The sequence below is a fragment of the Tamandua tetradactyla genome, chromosome 7, assembly GCF_023851605.1.
Source record: "Tamandua tetradactyla isolate mTamTet1 chromosome 7, mTamTet1.pri, whole genome shotgun sequence".
In the NCBI taxonomy this organism is placed as follows: Eukaryota; Metazoa; Chordata; class Mammalia; order Pilosa; family Myrmecophagidae; genus Tamandua; species Tamandua tetradactyla.
In genome coordinates this window covers 60,896,314-60,914,466 of record NC_135333.1, presented here as the reverse complement: position 1 = coordinate 60,914,466, position 18,153 = coordinate 60,896,314, and the positions used below count along the sequence as shown (strand labels likewise).

At 38.9% G+C, this 18,153-nt stretch overlaps 1 protein-coding gene across 1 annotated transcript in view; it reads left to right on the top strand.

The window, feature by feature from the left end:
• CECR2 (CECR2 histone acetyl-lysine reader) overlaps positions 1-18,153 on the top strand; it is a 195,658-nt gene that overhangs the window by 174,851 nt on the left and 2,654 nt on the right. The window contains exons 8-16 of the mRNA XM_077169570.1: positions 1,660-1,813; positions 5,862-5,991; positions 6,830-6,867; positions 6,953-7,044; positions 11,509-11,635; positions 12,469-12,857; positions 13,480-13,608; positions 13,784-14,630; positions 16,208-17,618. Of these exons, the coding sequence (XP_077025685.1) occupies positions 1,660-1,813; positions 5,862-5,991; positions 6,830-6,867; positions 6,953-7,044; positions 11,509-11,635; positions 12,469-12,857; positions 13,480-13,608; positions 13,784-14,630; positions 16,208-17,618 (3,317 nt within the window). The remainder of the gene's footprint in view (positions 1-1,659; positions 1,814-5,861; positions 5,992-6,829; positions 6,868-6,952; positions 7,045-11,508; positions 11,636-12,468; positions 12,858-13,479; positions 13,609-13,783; positions 14,631-16,207; positions 17,619-18,153) is intronic.

Sequence of the window (18,153 nt, the reverse complement as noted above, 5' to 3'; positions counted from 1 at the left end):
CGTAAATCCATAGAAACAGCATATTAGGGGTTGCCTGAGTCAGAGGACAATAGGAATGGGAAGTGATTGGTTAACTGCTACAGGGTTCCTTTTGCAAATGATGAAAATGTTTTAAAACTAGATGGGTGTTGGTTGTACATTGTGATTTTACTAAATGACGTTGAAATTTTTCACGTTAAGAGGTTAGTTTTATGTTATATGAGGATAATCTGTATATAAGGATTTTTTTTTAATGACATAGAGCCTCATTTAAAAAAGCAGCAGTCATTATTACATTTACATTTTTCTGAAGTTTTAAAATCCTTGGTTCATTGTTATCAAAATGTCTTGACAATCTGTGATCAGTTTTAAATATTTTACCTTAATCTACAATTTCTAACTTTTTGGTACTTTTTAACACTTTTTTATTTTTTTGATTTTTAAGGAGAATCACTGAATATGTCATGATATGGAGAGAGGAAAAAGTTAATAGAAGTAATATCACATTGGATCATGGAATACTAGTTGATTTCTTGAGTTTGTTGGGGAAGGGTTTTTCTAAATCCAAAGGAATTCTAGGCTCTAATAGAAAATTCGGAGAATAGAGAAATCCGTGGAAGTCATGGTAATAATTCAGTAGTCATCACTGTACATTTTAATGTATCTGCTTCAGGTCTTTTATTTTTCTGTAAAACTGGAATCATGTTGAATATTTTGTGACCAATGTTTTTCATTTACTATTGTTTGTGATTTCATAGATCATATATATCATATAGCCTCAGAAACACATTTTTTAACGACTACATTTTCATTAAACATTTAGGATGTTTTTACTATTTTTAAAAATGTTGATTTAAGCTTATTTATAGAACTTTTGCTCACGTATTAAAACTTTAATATGACGGTAAGGTCTATTTTCCTTTGTTTATCTTTTTTTGTTTTTATTATTGAACTTCTATTAAAACTTTTTTTAATTAAATTTTTTCTTGAGCTAGATTTCTGAGCTAATCACATTCCTAGTGACCACGTGAAATCTTTATAATTTTATTTTTTGGGTTGAAAAACAAGGAAACATACTGTGTGGTCTTTGAGTAATTTCATGAATTTCTGTGTAGTCTCCTACATCTCTTCTGTATCTTAAGACAAAGTGGTGACTCCTCCCACCAATACCCCCCCCCATTTTATTGTTTGATTAGTAAGGAAAAAGTTGAGGGCTATAAAAGGATACATATAATTGAAATTGTTAGTCTGCATTCTGCCTAATGACTGCCTCTCACCCTTTTTAGTAAACTGTACTTAGATAAGTGTACTTTAAAAATTTTTACTTTGATCAAATATTAACTCTAAGTGAATGGAGTTCTCTAAACTGCTTCAATTTCTCTTCTCCTGTCTGGTATATTATTCCATAAGCTTATCTCCTAATATTATAAGTTGTGTAAATCATTGGACCCCATTGTGTTTTTTCTTTGTTGTGTTTATAAATATGCATGTATATGTTTTACCAATGTTAAAGTCAACTTGTGTATATCTATTTATTTACAGATATTCAGTTACTATCCAGTAGTAATTATTTGAATAGATTGAATTTGATAATTTGAATTTTAACTCAGAGAGTTTCACATCTTACCTGGTCTTATATTATTGTGTATTCACTTAATACACTTATTGGCATCCTCATAGGAGACCCCTGTGCTTAACAGAATAGAAAAACAGAAGCGCAAAGAGGAGGAGGAAGAACGTCAGATTCTCCTGGCCGTGCAGAAAAAGGAGCAGGAACAGATGTTAAAGGAAGAGAGGAAACGGGAGTTGGAGGAAAAGGTCAAGGCAGTGGAAGGTATGTGTTTTTTTCTGTACAATTTCTAGATAGGTATATGTCTTCATGAGAATATCCCTTTTCCAGCCAAAGCCCAGTCAAACCAACTCCGCTCATTTATCTAAACTAATTCTAAAAACACCTATTAAGATGTCTTGTGAATTGTGTTCTGTCATGTTTGTTCACCTCTATCCAGCAATCTCTTTGCCTCTGCATTCCTTCCTAACCACTTGTGTTTGCCATTCTCTATGTGCCTTACAGTTTCTTGCTTGTTGCTTGATCTCGGCTACATCCCACTTGTAGAACTGAAAAAAATCTTAAGGTGTTAATGACAACAAAATTTCCCAGAAATATTTTTAACACAAATGAGAATGTTTTATGAAAAGTCTTAGAGATGTTTTTTTAGGTATGGCAGTATACAGATCTAGAATTTAACATTAATATTATTAGGCAAAGTAATTTTCTTAGACCTAGGTCCAAGTTTGGTCATAATGCAATGAGATTTTCTTTTATTTGTAGTTCTATTATGCAAAGGATAACAGTGGTCTCCAGATGATTCTTCATAACAACTGTATTTATAAGCTGAACTTTATAATTTGTACATCATGTGGCTATATGACTTGGTTGTATATAGACCAAGTCTTTTTTTTTTTTCACTTTTAAGTAAGTTTCATTGAACCTTTTAAAATTTTTGAATAAAATAACATAAATTATATATTTGATTTTAGTTAGCGGAGTGTTTTGATTGAAGTTTTAGGTAAATTTTTGGCCATGAAAACTGAAGGATTCTAGCCCATGTACTTTTTACTTTTTTTTTTTTGCATGGGCAGGCACCAGGAATCGAACCCAAGTCTCCGGCATGGCAGGTGGGCGCGCTGCCTGCTGAGCCACTGTGGCCCACCCTCTCACCCATGTACTTTTTCCTCCCATTTTTAAGTAATGCTTTCTCTTTCTTAATAGATTAACTGCACACCTATCTGGATCATTTCCTCTTTCTAAAACTCTGAAGTGCATTGAGTATACTCTTAACTAATTCAGCCTGTGCCACATTATGTAGCATATTCTACTTGTAAGATTTTGCAAATGTTTTCTTTCTAGTGTTAGATTTACATTCCTCAAGATAATAACGTTGGCTTTTATTTCCTTGTATTTTTCAGTGGAGCTCTTTGAATTGTGGGTATGGGGTGATGATTCTTGGAAATACTAATCTTTGGATGTTAGTGCGCACCTGGATAGGGAAATATTTTGGCCCGGTAAAAACAATTATGTGGAAATTAGACCCCTTTGTGAATCAGAACCTTCAGAAGTCTGCATGCTCAGTGTACTGGGGGTAGACATCTGTCCATTAACCTAGGGAGAGGTCAGGAAACTCAGTTGTCTCATTCTGGGCAAGGTTGAGATTGTGGAAAGTTCCTAAGTGGTGAAACTATCATCTGTGTCTCACATAAGTTTTAAGGTTTGAATTTATGCTTCTGTGGTCCAGAAATTCCCAAGCCAATGCAATATCTTAAATATTACCTCCTAAAGTGAGACTCTGGGGTTAGCTATCAAAACAAACAAAACCTCCTTGGACAAACACTGCCTCTAAACCAGAAATAATTACCACAGATACCTGCTAATGATGAATAGACAATTAGTTTTCAGAGCGCATAAGGGAGCATAAAACAGCAGTTAGTAGTTGCTACAAACGAAAATGGTAATGTTGACATGTCCAAAAAAGGTAATGAGGTACTGATACATGCTTTAACATGGATGAATCTCAAAGGCAATATGCTAAGTCAAAGAAGCAAGGCACAAAAGGTCATATGTTGTATAATTCCATTTATATGAAACATCCAGAATGGATAAATCCCTAGAGACAGAAAACAAGTTAGTGGTTGCTAGAGGCTGGGGAGAAGGGAAAATGGGCTGTTACAGGGCGGGCCATAGGACGCTTGCCTGCCATGCCAGAGGACCCGGGTTTGATTCCCGGTGCCTGCCCATGTTAAAAAAAAAAAATGGGTTGTTACTGCTTAGTGGGCACAGCGCTTCTTTGGAGTGATGAAAATGCCTTGGAGTTAGAGTTGATGGCTGCACTGCATCATAAATGGACCAAATATCACTGAATTGTACACTTTAAAATGGTAAATGGTTCATTTCATGTTAGGTGATTTTTTTACCTCAAAAATAAAAAGAAGGAAATTGAAACACAAGAAAGCCTGACACTGATGAAAGTACAGATGTGAAGGCAACAGATAGAATTTATAGAAAGATAAAGTATGGTAATTTGGGCAGATAACTTATTAACTGGATTAAACACCTTAGTTACACATGAAAAAGACAGTAATTGGACTAGAAGATATATCCAGGAAATTATGTAGAATGTAGCACTAAGATAATGGTATTATTTAGTTAAAATGAGGCCATATGACGAGAGTTCTTACAAGGAGAGAAAATTTGGAAAGAGACACAGGCAACTGCTGTATAAACAGAGAGATGGCCTTGTGTCAGAGGCAATACTTGAGTTAGAGATTGCTGACAAGCCACTGAAAGAACCCTACAGACTTAAGGGGAAGATTGTCTCTGCTGACACCTTGATTTTGGCCCTCTAGCCTTCAAAAGTGTGAGACAATAAAATTTTGCCAGCCTGTGGTGCTTTGTTCAGCAGGCCTGGCAAATTAAGACAGTTCTCTACAAAGAAAGAATGTTGTTTAAGGAGCTTATGATTAGAAACTCCAAGAGATTATACTAATAAGAATTCAGCCACATAAACAATATTGTAATGTCTATTCTTGTAGCATGTCTTCTTCCTATCTCTAATGTTAAAAGAATGTCATTATGGTGTTGCTTACAAATTTTAAACATTGGAGTCAAGTAGAAAATGGATTATTAAGTAGTGGTATAATTATATAAAATACTTTATTAAAGTAAATAAGGCAAATTGTTAAAGTTTGGCAGGTAGATACGTGAGTATATATTAATTTAGTTACATTTTAAGCTTGAAGTTATGCTCTTAAAAAAACAATATTAAAAGTTGGTGATAGTAAAGTACCTTTTGTTTTTTAAACAGGAGTTACTGAGACTTTGTGGTTTCATTTGGCCTCAAATTAACACCTATGGGAAAGTGAAGTGCTTTTAATTCGTTTATTACTCTGAATTTATCAATGAAAATAATTCAGGGACGAAAGAACAAGTCACATGAAACTTGACAGGGAAAGTACTGTTTGCAGGATTGTGTTCATGGCAGCAAACAGGCATGGAGTCTGTCCCTTAGGGAATAGAACTAGAATTAGGAAAGAAACAGGCTCTGTTCAGATTCTCTTCCTTCCGTTTTTATTCTGCTGTCTGACAGTATGCTCCTTTTCATCTCATCACTTTCCTGTGTGTCTCATCTTCTTGTTCCTGCAGGCAGCATTGACCCATCAGGCTTGGAGTGGAATACCAAGTGTATTGCACATGGCCAAACCCAGGAGCCAGAAAAATTTGTTCCTGCTGCCCAGCTCCTTGCCAGTTCTAGTTGCATCTTTGTCTTGTTCCACCTAAACTTATCACTACCACTGTCTTGGTGGGGGTTAGTTGCCTATGGAAAAGTGGGGAACAGAGATAATTGATGTGCATGGATGCTATAACAAATGTGAAATCTTGAGAGCGTGAATGTGTATATGTAAAATCCAGATAACTTGGGTTGAGTCTGGTCCCAAAGTATGAAATACTCTTTTCTTAAGACAAAGATAGGAAGGGCCTCTGGTAGTCTAAGAAGGATAATCCTCATTCAACTTCTATTTCCTTTTTCTTCTAATTCGCTTTTTTTCTGTTTTCTGCTATCTTACCATCCCCAATCCAACCTGCCTCTTCAACTTTATCCCTCAGCATGAGCCTGAATAAGTGGACTAGGTCCCACTAGTTTATGTTTTTCATATATTTTCCGTTTACAGAAACATCCAAACTGCCAAAGAGGGGGCAAATGGAACAAAAAGAATTTTGTGATACTGCTTTGGTGCTTTGTTCCCTTTTTATTGCAAAATGATTAATAAATATCTAGTCATCTAGAGGGTACTTAGCTCATACCATAGTACTGTGTTTGTTGTAGATCGTGCTAAAAGGAGAAAGCTCAGGGAAGAACGGGCATGGCTGCTGGCTCAAGGAAAGGAGCTCCCCCCAGAACTCTCCCATCTAGACCCCAGTTCTCCCATGAGGGAAGAAAAAAAGACTAAGGACCTGTGAGTATTTAATAACAACAGCTACTACAATAGCAATTGTTGACATTTATAAAGCACCCAGGCATTGTACTGTATACTTCTATTCCTTGTTAAATCTTATAGCAACCCTATGCAGTAAGTAATAGCATTACCTTTATAAAATTTGGGAAACACACTAAGTGTCAGAGGTGGAACTCAAACCCACAGCTGACAACAGTGTTTTTTCCCATGCACACAGACACATACCATATCTCTCTCTTTCTCTCTACCTTCTCTTTCCACTTACATTCTTGCTCTCACTGTCTGTAGGAGCACAAGTATACTTTTATTCAACCCTTTAATTTATGATGAAATCAGAATCAATATTGTTATGCAAAAATGTTTCTTGGAAGTATGCAAAGCCAAAATCTTTTAAATATATTTTTAAGTAGATGTTTCCTGTTAAATTCTAGATACTGTGTTTTTTTTCTCCACAGTGGAAATTTCTGTTAAGTGTTGGAAATATAAAAGTCATATCTATTTGGTGGGGAAGGGATTATTATTCTTTAGGTTGCAAAAATATTCATTGGGATAAAATCAAGGCTGAGAAAGAATGTGTTGTAGTTAGGATTGTAGAATCACAAATTGAATTCTGGATCATGTAGAACAACCTGATCATTTTATAAATGAGGGAAATGATCTTCCCCCTTTTTTGCTTCATATTGTTTTCAGGAAGTGTCATCAGTGTCATAGGCATAGCTAAACAAAATTACTAGGCATGTTTCAAATTTAGGTTCATCAGATTTGTCACTTCGATTGAACTAAAAAAACTAAGGCAAAAAGGTAGAGTTACTGTTAATTTCTTCTTTTATTTTTATAGTTTTGAGTTGGATGATGATTTCACTGCCATGTATAAAGGTCAGTTCCCATTCTCAACTATTAGATTATTGATAGAAGTAGTCCTTGTGTGCCTATTAGATACACTCTCTTCTTTGATTCTCAGTTCTAGATGTTGTAAAGGCTCACAAGGATTCCTGGCCCTTTCTGGAACCTGTGGATGAATCCTATGCACCCAACTATTATCAGATTATTAAGGTAGAGGTGACTTTTAAATTATGCGTATCATACCATATGATGTCTTTCTTGTTTTTTTTTATTTTGTTAGTTTAAGTGTATGTGTTGTTCCTTGACAATCAGGGCAGCTGGATATATATTAGACTCTTGCGCACATCATAACAGCACAATTCTTTCATCTCCTAAGAACTAAGAGATGTTTTTTTCCTCCAACATTTTTATTTTTTAAATTTTTAAATTAATTTTTAAATTAACAAAAAATTGACAACACAAACATTCTTAACATATCATTCTGTTCTACATATATAATCAGTAATTCACAATATTATCACATAGTTGCATATTCATCATCATGATCATTTCTTAGAACATTTGCATCAATTCAGAAAAAGAAATAAAAAGGCAACAAAAAAATCCACACATACCATAACCCTTACCCCTCCCTTTCTTTTTTTTAATTAATTTATTTTTTATTTATGATACATAACCAATACAAATACATTCTTATCATATAATCATTCTGTTCTTGTTATATAATCAGTAACTCACACTGTCATCACATAGTTGTATATTCATCATGATCATTTCTTAGAACATCTGCATCAATTCAGAAAAAACAATAAAAAGAAGTCAGAAAAAAATCCATACATACCATACCCCTTACCCCTCCCCTTCACCGATCACCAGCATTTCAATCTACTAAATTTATTTTAACATTTGTTCCCCCTATTATTTATTTTTAATCCGTATGTTTTACTTGTCCATTGATAAGGTATGGAAAAGGAGCATCAGACACAAGGCTCTCACAACCACACAGTGACACTGTCAGTTTTAGTTGTTCATGCCTTTCTAGAAAGTTGTCCATTTCATCTACATTGTCTAGTTTATTAGCATGAAGTTGTTCATAGTATCCTCTCAGTACTTCCTTTATTTCTGTGGGGTCAGTGGTTATGTCCCTTCTTCCAATTCTGATCTTATTTATTTGCATCCTCTCTCTTCTTCTTTTTGTCAACCTCGCTAAGGGTCCATCAGTCTTACTAATTTTCTCATAGAACCAACTTCTCATAGAACCAACTGCTGGTTTTCTTGATTGTTTTCATGTTCTCAATTTCATTTATTTCTGCTCTGATCTTCGTTATTTCATTCCTTTGGCTTGCTTTGGGGTTAGTTTGCTGTTCTTTCTCTAGTTCTTCCAGGTGGACAGTTAATTCCTCAGTTTTTGCTCTTTCTTCTTTTTTGATGTAGGCATTTAGGGCAATTAATTTCCCACTTAGCACTGCCTTTGCTGCATCCCGTGAATTTTGATATGTTGTGTTTTCATTTTTATTTGCCTCGAGATATTTACTGATTTCTCTTGTAATTTCTTCCTTGACCCACTGGTTGTTTAAGAGTGTGTTGTTGAGCCTCCACATAGTTGTGAATTTTCTGGCACTCTGCCTATTATTGGTTTCCAACTTCATTCCTTTATGATCTGAGAAAGTGTTTTGTATGATTTCAATCATTTTAAATTTATTGAGACTTGCTTTGTGACCCAGCATATGGTCTGTCCTTGAGAATGATCCATAAGCGCTTGAGAAAAAGGTCTATCATACTGTTGTGGGGTGTAATGTTCTATATATATCTGTTCCGTCTAGCTAATTTATTGTATTATTCAAATTCCCTGTTTCTTTATTGATCCTCTGTCTAGATGTTCTGTCCATTGATGAGCGTGAGGAATTGAAATCTCCAACTATTATGGTAGATTTTTCTATTTTTCTTTTTAGTGTTTGACTCATGTATTTTGTAGCATTCTAGCTCAGTGCATAAATATTTATGATTCTTATGTCTTCTTATTGAATTGTTCCTTTTATTAATACATAGTGTTCTTCTTTGTCTATTTAACTGTTTTACATTTGAAGTCTGCTTTGTTATATATTAGTATATAGCTACTCCTGCTCTTTTCTGATTGTTATTTGCATAGAATATCTTTTCCCAACCTTTCACTTTCAACCTGTGTTTATCTTTGGGTCAAAGATGCGTCTCCTCTAGACAGCATATAAATGGGTCCTTCCTGTTTTTTAATTCATTTTACCAGTCTGTATCTTTTGATTGGGGAGTTTAATCCATTAACCTTTAGTGTTATTACTGTATGGGCAGTGCTTTCTTCTGCCAGTTTGCCTTTTGGATTTTACATGTCATATCTAATTTTCCTTCTTTTTATCTTTACTGATAATCTTCATTTCTACACTCTTCTCCACACCTCTCTCTCCTGTCTTTTCGTATCTGTTTCTAGTGCTCCCTTTAGTATTTCTTGCAGAGCTGGTCTCTTGTTCACAAATTCTCTCAGTGATTTTTTGTTCTGAAAATGTTTTAATTTCCCCTCATTTTTGAAGGACTATTTTGCTGGATATAGAATTCTTGGTTGGCAGTTTTTCTCTTTTAGTATCTTAAATATATCATCCCACTGTCTTCTCACCTCCATGCTAATAAATCTATGCATAGTGTTATTGGGCTTCCCTTGTATGTGATGCATTGTTTTTCTCTTGCTGCTTTCATGATTCTTTCTCTTTGACATCTGATTAGTAAGTGTCTTGGAGTACATCTGTTTGGAATTATTGTCTTTGGGGTATGCTGCACTTCTTAGATCTGTAATTTTAAGTCTTTCATAAGAGTTGGGAAATTTTCAGTGATAATTGCCTCCATTAGTTTTTCTCCTCCTTTTTCCCTTCTCTTCTCCTTCTGGGACACCCACAACCTGTATATTCGTGCACTTCATAATGTCATTCAATTGTCTGAGTTCCTGCTCATATTTTCCCATTCTTTTTCCTATATTTTCTTTTGCTTATCAGATTTCAGATGTCCTGTCCTCCAGTTCACTAATCCTATCTTCTGCCTCTTGAAATCTGGCGTTGTAGGTTTCCATTGCTTTTTTCATCTGTTCTACTGTGCCTTTCATTCCCATAATTTCTGTGATTTGTTTTTTCAGCCTTTTGATTTCTTCTTTTTGTTCATTCCTTGCCTTCTTTATATCCTCCCCCAGTTCATTGATTTGATTTTTGATGAGGTTTTCCATGTCTGTTTGAACATTCTGAATTAATTGTTTGAACTCCTGTATCTCAATTGAAATGTTGGTTTGTTCCTTTGACTGGGCCATTTCTTCAGTTTTCCTAGTATGATTTGTTATTTTTTGTTGGCATCTAGGCATTTAATTACCTTAATTAGTTTATTCTGTAGATTGTTTTCACTTTTTTTTTCCTAGGTTTTTCTTGCTGGATGACTTTGTTGTCTATCTGTTCTTTGACATTCAGTTCAGCTTATTCTAGCCCTCTAGCTTAGGTTTTGTTTAATAGATCAGAATTTTTCAGTTCTTGTTTTTTTTTTTTTCTTGCCCTGCCTGTATGGTGCCTTTCCCCCTCCCCTTAGGAGGGTCTCCTTAGGTCTTATAGACCCCGTTCAGATTTTCCCAAACTGGTCTCCTCTCAGGAGGAAAGAGTCACCTCTGTCAATTTTCCCTGAGGGTGAGACCCAGCAGATTAAAAGGCTTTCCTATGAAGTCTCTGGACTCTGTGTTTTTCCCATACTGCCCAGTATGTGGCGCTTTTCTGCCTGCAGGTCCCACCAGTATAAGGTAATGCGGTACCTTTAACTTCAGCAGCATCTCCCCTGTTGGGGGCTGGGTTTGATGCTTCCTTTTCCATACCTCTAGTCTGAATTCCTTGATGAAGTGATTCCATGTGAGCTGGACCCCACTGCTCTCCTGGGGAAGGCACAGACTCCAGATAAGCTCTCAAACAAGCCTGTTTCTGCCTATGCCTTGGGTAGTGGAGCCTGAGAAGCCTTGCAGCTGTATCCAAAGAGTAATCAATCCGTAGAAACACACCCACAAAAAAGAAAAAGAAAAATCCTTTTCAGAACAGTTCCCCATTCCTTGGGTTTGCCAATCAAGGGCTTAAGTTGGTACATTGCTCTGTGTATCTCCAGGTCCTGTGTGTTCCCTCCTTTCCTACATGGTCCAGACCTTTTCAAATCCAAAACACCCTGTTTTTTGTTTTTTTTTTCGTTTTTCTTTTTCTGTCAGCCCTGCCACCTCTGTGCTGGGGGCAAAAACCAGAGACCTCTGCTTTTACTCGAGGTTCAGCTGAGCTCAGTGCCTATTTTTAGTAGTCAAAATTTGTTAATTAATTCCACAATTGGCATTTGGTTGTGCTCATCCCCTGCTACTAGTCAAGTCTCATTCTTGTCCCCTCTGGGAAGCATCCTGTGAGGGAGGGGCACCGGCCACAGCGTCTTGGGGAACTCATGCTTCTGGGTGGGCTCACAGCCAGTCTAGCTGGCCCAGACTGGGGTATACTGTGTGTGTCCGTTCACTGACGTGGCTCCAGCAGTTGTTCTGTACTGTTCCTGGCTATTTACTAGCTGCCCTGGAGGATGAATTAAGTACCTCGCTAAGCTGCCATCTTGACTCCTCCAGCATTTTTAATTAAAAAGTTATGTATCCTCTTTTAGGTCCCCATGGATATTTCAAGCATGGAGAAAAAACTGAATGGAGGCTTATACTGTACCAAGGAGGAATTTGTAAATGACATGAAGACTATGTTCAAGAACTGTCGAAAATATAATGGGGAAAGTAGTGGTAAGTGGGGAGGAGTTTGCTTAGGCTTTTCATTTGCTGTGCATTATCATCAAGAATGAAATGCTTTCTCTTTGAGAAATAAACATCCCAATGATTCAGACCTTCCTTTGGGACTATAAAGAGAATGTGCATTAAAAACTGTGGATTTGGCAGGTGCAAAGGTGGCTCTGTGGTAGAACTCACATTTGCCCGTGGAAGACCCTGGCTCAATTCCTGGCCCATGCAGCTCCCCCTCCAAGAAAAAAAAAATTTCTCACTTTAATATTTATTCCTTCTAGCCTCCTATATTCTGGAAAAGCTAGAAGGAAAAATCTGAGAGGATGGTATTATATGGTAGCCCATGACAAGCTCTGGGATCTGTTCTGTAACTGCTTGTTAAAGAGTGTACTGAACATCGTTGCTGTTTTCTTTTTTTGCTTTGTGTGTATGTTATAATATACAAAAGAAAAAAATTAAATTAAAAAAACTATGGAATTGGCCATTCCAACTACTTATGCAGTGTATGCCAGACATCCTCTCCTTTCACCCATTGGAAGAGACTGCATTTAGTATTTAGAAGGCTGACTTCACCATAAATAAAGTTTTACTAGTTTGGAATAATAATCCTGGATCCCCATCAGAGCTATATAACCTTGAGCTTCTGTGGACGGAGACCATCTCTCCATCTTGTATGCATAGCCATGGAGCATAATATGCAATCAAGTTAAATTAAACCCAGGTTTAAAGAGTTCAAACCCACGTTTCAAAGTTTTTACCAGTTTTAGTAAGGAAATTGTCTTTTGTAGCCTGTAAACTATATAGAGGTCAGTCCGTGTATCTCCCTGTGTCTGTAGAATATACCAAGATGTCTGACAACTTAGAGAGGTGTTTCCATCGGGCAATGACGAAACATTTCCCTGGTGAAGATGGAGACACAGATGAAGAATTTTGGATCAGAGAGGATGAAAAGCGGGAGAAGAGACGAAGTCGTGCCGGGCGAAGTGGTGGCAGCCATGTATGGACCCGCTCTAGAGACCCTGATGGACCGAGCAGGAAGCAGCAGCCCCTGGAGAATGGAGGGAAGTCATTGCCCCCTGCACGCCGAGCCCCCTCCACAGGGGACGGTCAAAGGAGCAGCTCTGCACAGCCCCCTCGGGAAGTGGGCCCTTCCAATGACCGAAGCTTTTCCTGTCCCCTGCATTATGGTGGGATGCCCAACCAGGCACCTGTTTTAAACCAGATGGTAAGGAGTAGCCCGGTTGTGTTGTGGTTTCCTCTGATTGGTGAATTCCTGGAATGTAAAGGCTGTTTAATAGGCTCCTCTTCCAAAACAGTTTTTCTGTATCTTGCTAAATCTTCACCCCCCATCTGTCCTTTATCCTTCCTTTACTTTAAATCTTCCTTTCTCTGAATCATTTACTTCTTGCTCAACATGGACAAAATTGGTTTTCGGAGGGTGAAAAAATCTTACTCTATGTGTAAAAGCATAGCTGTACTTAAAGTACATAAACTGATATATGGTATTATCTGTGGTATTAAAATTTCGTTATGGAGATTAGGGAAAATGTGGCTAAAAAGGCTCCTTAGGGGGTGATAATGAAAAAGATTGGGAGGGAAAAAAAATAGATCACGAAACACTGATTTTACCCTTCTTCTGGAGATGAAAGCATTTGAGGCATATAATTGGCTAGTCGAGGTCTAGGTGAGCCAACATCCCAGCAGTCTTCCCTCTTTTGTCACTTTATGCTGAGTTGGTAGGACTCTGTTATCTCAGCATGACATTCATCTTCAGAGAAGTCCTGTTCTCTACTGATGTCTGTGCTTTCTCTTTTTTACCCCTTTTTTCTTTCCCCAATGGCCTCCAGAGGCCAACAGTACCGGGAACGTTTGGCCCACTGCGGGGATCAGATCCTGCCAACTTATATGGCTCCCCTAGAGTCCCAGAACTACACCCTGGAGAGCCTGTACCGCAGCATCAACCTTTTGCCATGCAGGTAAGTGATTTATTCAGAAAATGCGGTTGCAAAGAGTCCCACAGGTTAAGCTTTAGAAATACATTCTCTTCTCTGGTTAATTTTGATTCAGTCTCCTATCCTGAAGAGTTTGTCCACATAGATTAAACACATTAAAAAGTCTGCCTTATTTTGTGCCACTGTTTTCTTGTTACAGCCTCCAGTTGGAATCAGCAATCATCGAGGACCCAGGCTAGGGACACCTGAAGAGAAGCCCATGTGTGGTGGGCTAACACGCCTTTCTAACATGGGGTCACATCCTGGATCCTTGCAGCTTGGGCAGATGAGTGGCCCCAGTCAAGATGGAAGCATATATCCTCCTCCTCACTTCCAACCAGGATTTATTCCTCCGAGGCATGGTGGGGCTCCAGCTCGAACCCCAGACTTTCCTGAAAGCTCAGAAATTCCTCCCAGCCACATGTACCGATCCTATAAGTATCTAAATCGAGTACACTCTGCTGTCTGGAATGGGAACCATGGTGCTGCAAACCCAGGTCCCTTAGGGCCAGATGAGAAGCCCCCCATGGGGCCAGGACCCTCTCACCAGCCTCGCACTCTGGGTCTCATGATGGATTCACGAGTGATGAGACCACCTCTCCCCCCAAACCAGTGGACTGAACAATCAAGCTTCCTACCTCATGGAATTCCTTCTTCAGGGTATATGCGTCAACCCTGTAAATCCACTGGACATCGGTTACAGGCCCCTTCTGCTGCAGCACAGAGTTCTCTTTTTGGGGCGTCCACCCAGGCCCTCCGCGGGGTGCCAGGAGGGGACTCCATGATGGACAGCCCAGAGATGATTGCCATGCAGCAGCTGTCCTCCCGCGTTTGCCCTCCAGGTGTGCCTTACCACCCCCGACAGCCTGTCCCCCACCATTTACTTGGCCCTTTTCCACAGGTAGCTTACTCAGTCTCAGTAACTGTGGCAGCCCCCAAACCTGCCTTGGGGGACCCTGGGAGGACACAGGATAACAGTGAAACAAAAGAGCCTGACAGTGACCGAGGTAATTTGCATTGTCACTTCATCTGATTTTTGGCTCTTAATTTAACATGTGAATTCATGATTAATCTTTTCACATAGAATTTCAAGCCAAATGAAAACGGTTTCCAGCCTCCTTTTCTTGAACTCCTCCAGATTGGACCAAAACTATAGTATTGCTTTCAGACCAAAGATCAAAAAGGTTTTCTGTTAATAATGGTGATTGTTACACAGAGTTAGCACATACTGTGCCATGCCCTCTTTTAGAAAGTTATTTCTAAGATTAACTCATTTAATCCTCAGAATGAGCCTTTGAGATTATCCTTGTTTTCACAGCTGGAGAAACTGAGGCACAGAGCTAGTAAATGACTTGCCCTCACCCACCTTGTAAATGGTAGAGCTAAGATTTGAACACAGACTGACTGTATCCATATTCTTAACCAAGGCACCATCATACTGCCTTTTAAAACTTTGTCTTGAAAATTATCATTATGAAATGATTTCAGTATTTACTTAATGTCTAATTATTCCCATTCCTCTATTCCATGGATACATACCCATATTAATAAGAATGAAGACTAGTGAGAGCTAGTGGATCTCGGTGCAGTTTCTTAGAAATGCCATTTAGGAGAGTAAACTTTAAACTGGAGGAGAAAGAGGTAAAGAAGTATTAATTTGTGTAATTAATACTTCCTTTTAGGATAGATGTCCAGCCTGTATTGCATGTGATTGTCTCAGTACATGGCTACAGAATGGAGACACATGGTGAAGATTGCATATAATATTTGAAATTGATGGTAGGCCTAGAACTCAAATTTACTTTGAATGTTTCTTTGGGTAAAGCCTTACTTTTTGAATACCACCTCTAGCAGAATATTCAAGTATTGGTTTCAAAGGGTATCTGAAAATCAAAAATTCAGAAGAGTCCCACTAGTGAGTCCTTGAATAAGTCTTATTTACAGGTTACCATGTTTTATGTTGACTGAACTGTGCAAAGGATAGATCTTAATTTTATTGCACAGCTCTTTCCTTTGATTTTTAAAGCCAACTTTAGTTCATAAGTGCCCTGAAATCTTAGAAGATCTTTAAAGGTATTTATGAATCCTTACTCTTGTCTTTAACCTCTGTTACTAGAATCTTTGTATGAGTTATTTTGACCACACCTAGGAAAAAAACATAGTAAAGATAATGAGAGCACATTCATGGGTTGATAAAATAACAAGATAAAAAATTCTGTGGTTGTGATTAATTTGAGTTTAATAAATTAAATTGATTGGGTTTTATGAAATTTCTTTAATATCAGTCAGTATTCTTTAATATGCATCAAAAGATGGCTTTTGAATTGTGTTGTGTAGGTTTCTTGTTGAGATATTCAACAAAGATTGAGTTCATCTTGTGTGCTAGTACTACTGAGAATATAGTGGAAAACAAAACCCAACATTCTGACCCCTTTCAGGAAGTCTAGAAATTTCCATCTGAGTCCTGAGTGGTCATGTATCCGCCTTATCCCATCTCTCATCTGGCAGTATATCATGTTCATTTCATCACCTCCCTCAGTAATGTCATTTCAGCTACTGAATTATTATTTGTTCTTTCCTGCAGCAGAGCCTTTGCCTGGGCTTGAGGAGAGACCACCAAGTGCTGGTGCTTCAGAGGGGGGGTACCTCAAACAACTACCTCATCTTACACCTTCCCTGCAGACCACCTGCACCAGGCAGAGCTCACCACAAGAAAGGGAGACAGAGGGTCTAGAGCTCAAAAGCAAGTCTTTGGAATCTGGAGACAACTGTAAAGTAACAAAGGGCAAGAATGCCTGGCCCTCGGATAGCAGCTATAACAGCACAGCCCAAGGATGCATGAGAGACATCTCCACTGTAGCAGACAGAGGGTCTTTACCTGAAAATGGTGTGATAGGAGAAGCATCCCCATGTGGATCTGAGGGGATGGGCCTTGGTGGTTCAGAAAAGCCTCTCTGCCCCCGAGGCAAAGCATTGCACGAAACCCTGCCCTGTGCAAGTCAGAACACAACTACACCTCCCAACACAGATCCCAGTTTGATGGGAGGCACCATGAGCCAGTTTTCTCCCTTGTATATGCCTGGCCTGGAATATCCAAATTCAGCTGCACATTACCACATCAATCCAGCCCTGCAGGGATTGGGCCCTGTGATAGGAGGGAAATCCTCAGTATCACATCCTCAGCATTTTCCCCCCAGGAGCTTTCAGTCTAATAACCCTCATACAGGAGTTTTCCCACGGTATCGCCCCCACCAAGGAATGAGATACTCTTACCAGCCACCACCCCAGCCTTCCTACCATCACTATCAGCGAACTCCTTACTATACGTGTCCACAGGGCTTTTCTGACTGGCAGAGACCTCTCCATCCCCAGGGAAGCCCAAGTGGGCCACCTGGCCAACCACTCCCACCAAAGCCCCTCTTCTCAGATACTAATGCCATTGCTAATTTGCAAGTCTGTGAGACACTAAATGCTGCCTTAACTTCCCCAACCCAAGTGGATGCCATGGCTGCTAAGGTTGTCCCAACTGATGGACAGAATACTGGTCCAGAAGAAGGGAAGCTGGATGAATCTATGGAGAGGCCAGAGAGTCCCAAAGAATTTTTAGACCTGGACAACCATAATGCAGCTACCAAGCGACAGAGTTCATTGTCAGCCAATGAATATCTTTATGGAACTCCTCCTCCACCTCTGAATTCAGGGATGGGTTTTGGTTCCTCTCCTTTTCCACCCCATGGTGTAATGCTACAAACAGGGCCTCCTTATACACCTCAGCGGCCGGCCAGTCATTTCCAGCCCAGGGTTTACTCTTCTCCTGTGGCTGCACACCCCCCTCACCATCCAGTAGCTGCCCAACCCAACGGCCTCCCACAGGAGGGCCCCATCTACCGCTGCCAAGAGGAGGGCCTGGGGCACTTTCAGGCTGTAATGATGGAACAGATTGGCACAGGAAGTGGGATAAGGGGACCTTTCCAGGAAATGTACAGACCATCAGGGTAAGAATGGATTGTTTTTTGTTTGTTTCTAAAAAAAGGGGTGGTGGTGGTGGTGTTAGTTTTAAAAGGAAAAATTGCCTTAGGAATGAAGATAAACGTCAGTGATCAGCAGCTAAGAAGAGCATGTGAATCTTTGATCTTGGAGACTTGATGGAAGTATATTTGGCATAGAACCCAAATTTATCTTTGACATTTTCCCCTCGTTATTGCCAGTTAAATGATTGTTTAGTTAGATTTTGATCCTGGAAACTTTATAATTAACAGTTTTAAGAGCTATGGGTAGAGGTCATTGGCATTGCCGTTGGGTTCAGATACTCTGAGGTATAAAAGCCTCTTTCAGACCCTGGGGCGGAGAAAAGGAGAGCACATATAATGTGAAAGCTTTACTCCCTATTTCTCATTTCATCTCCTATCTCTGGTGGCAGAAGCTATCCCCATGAGAGCACATTCATAAAAACAGTTGGGAAAGTGATACTTCTAGGACCCAGTAAGCTGAGCTGCTCCAGAAAGTTTTTGAATTAATAACATATAAAAG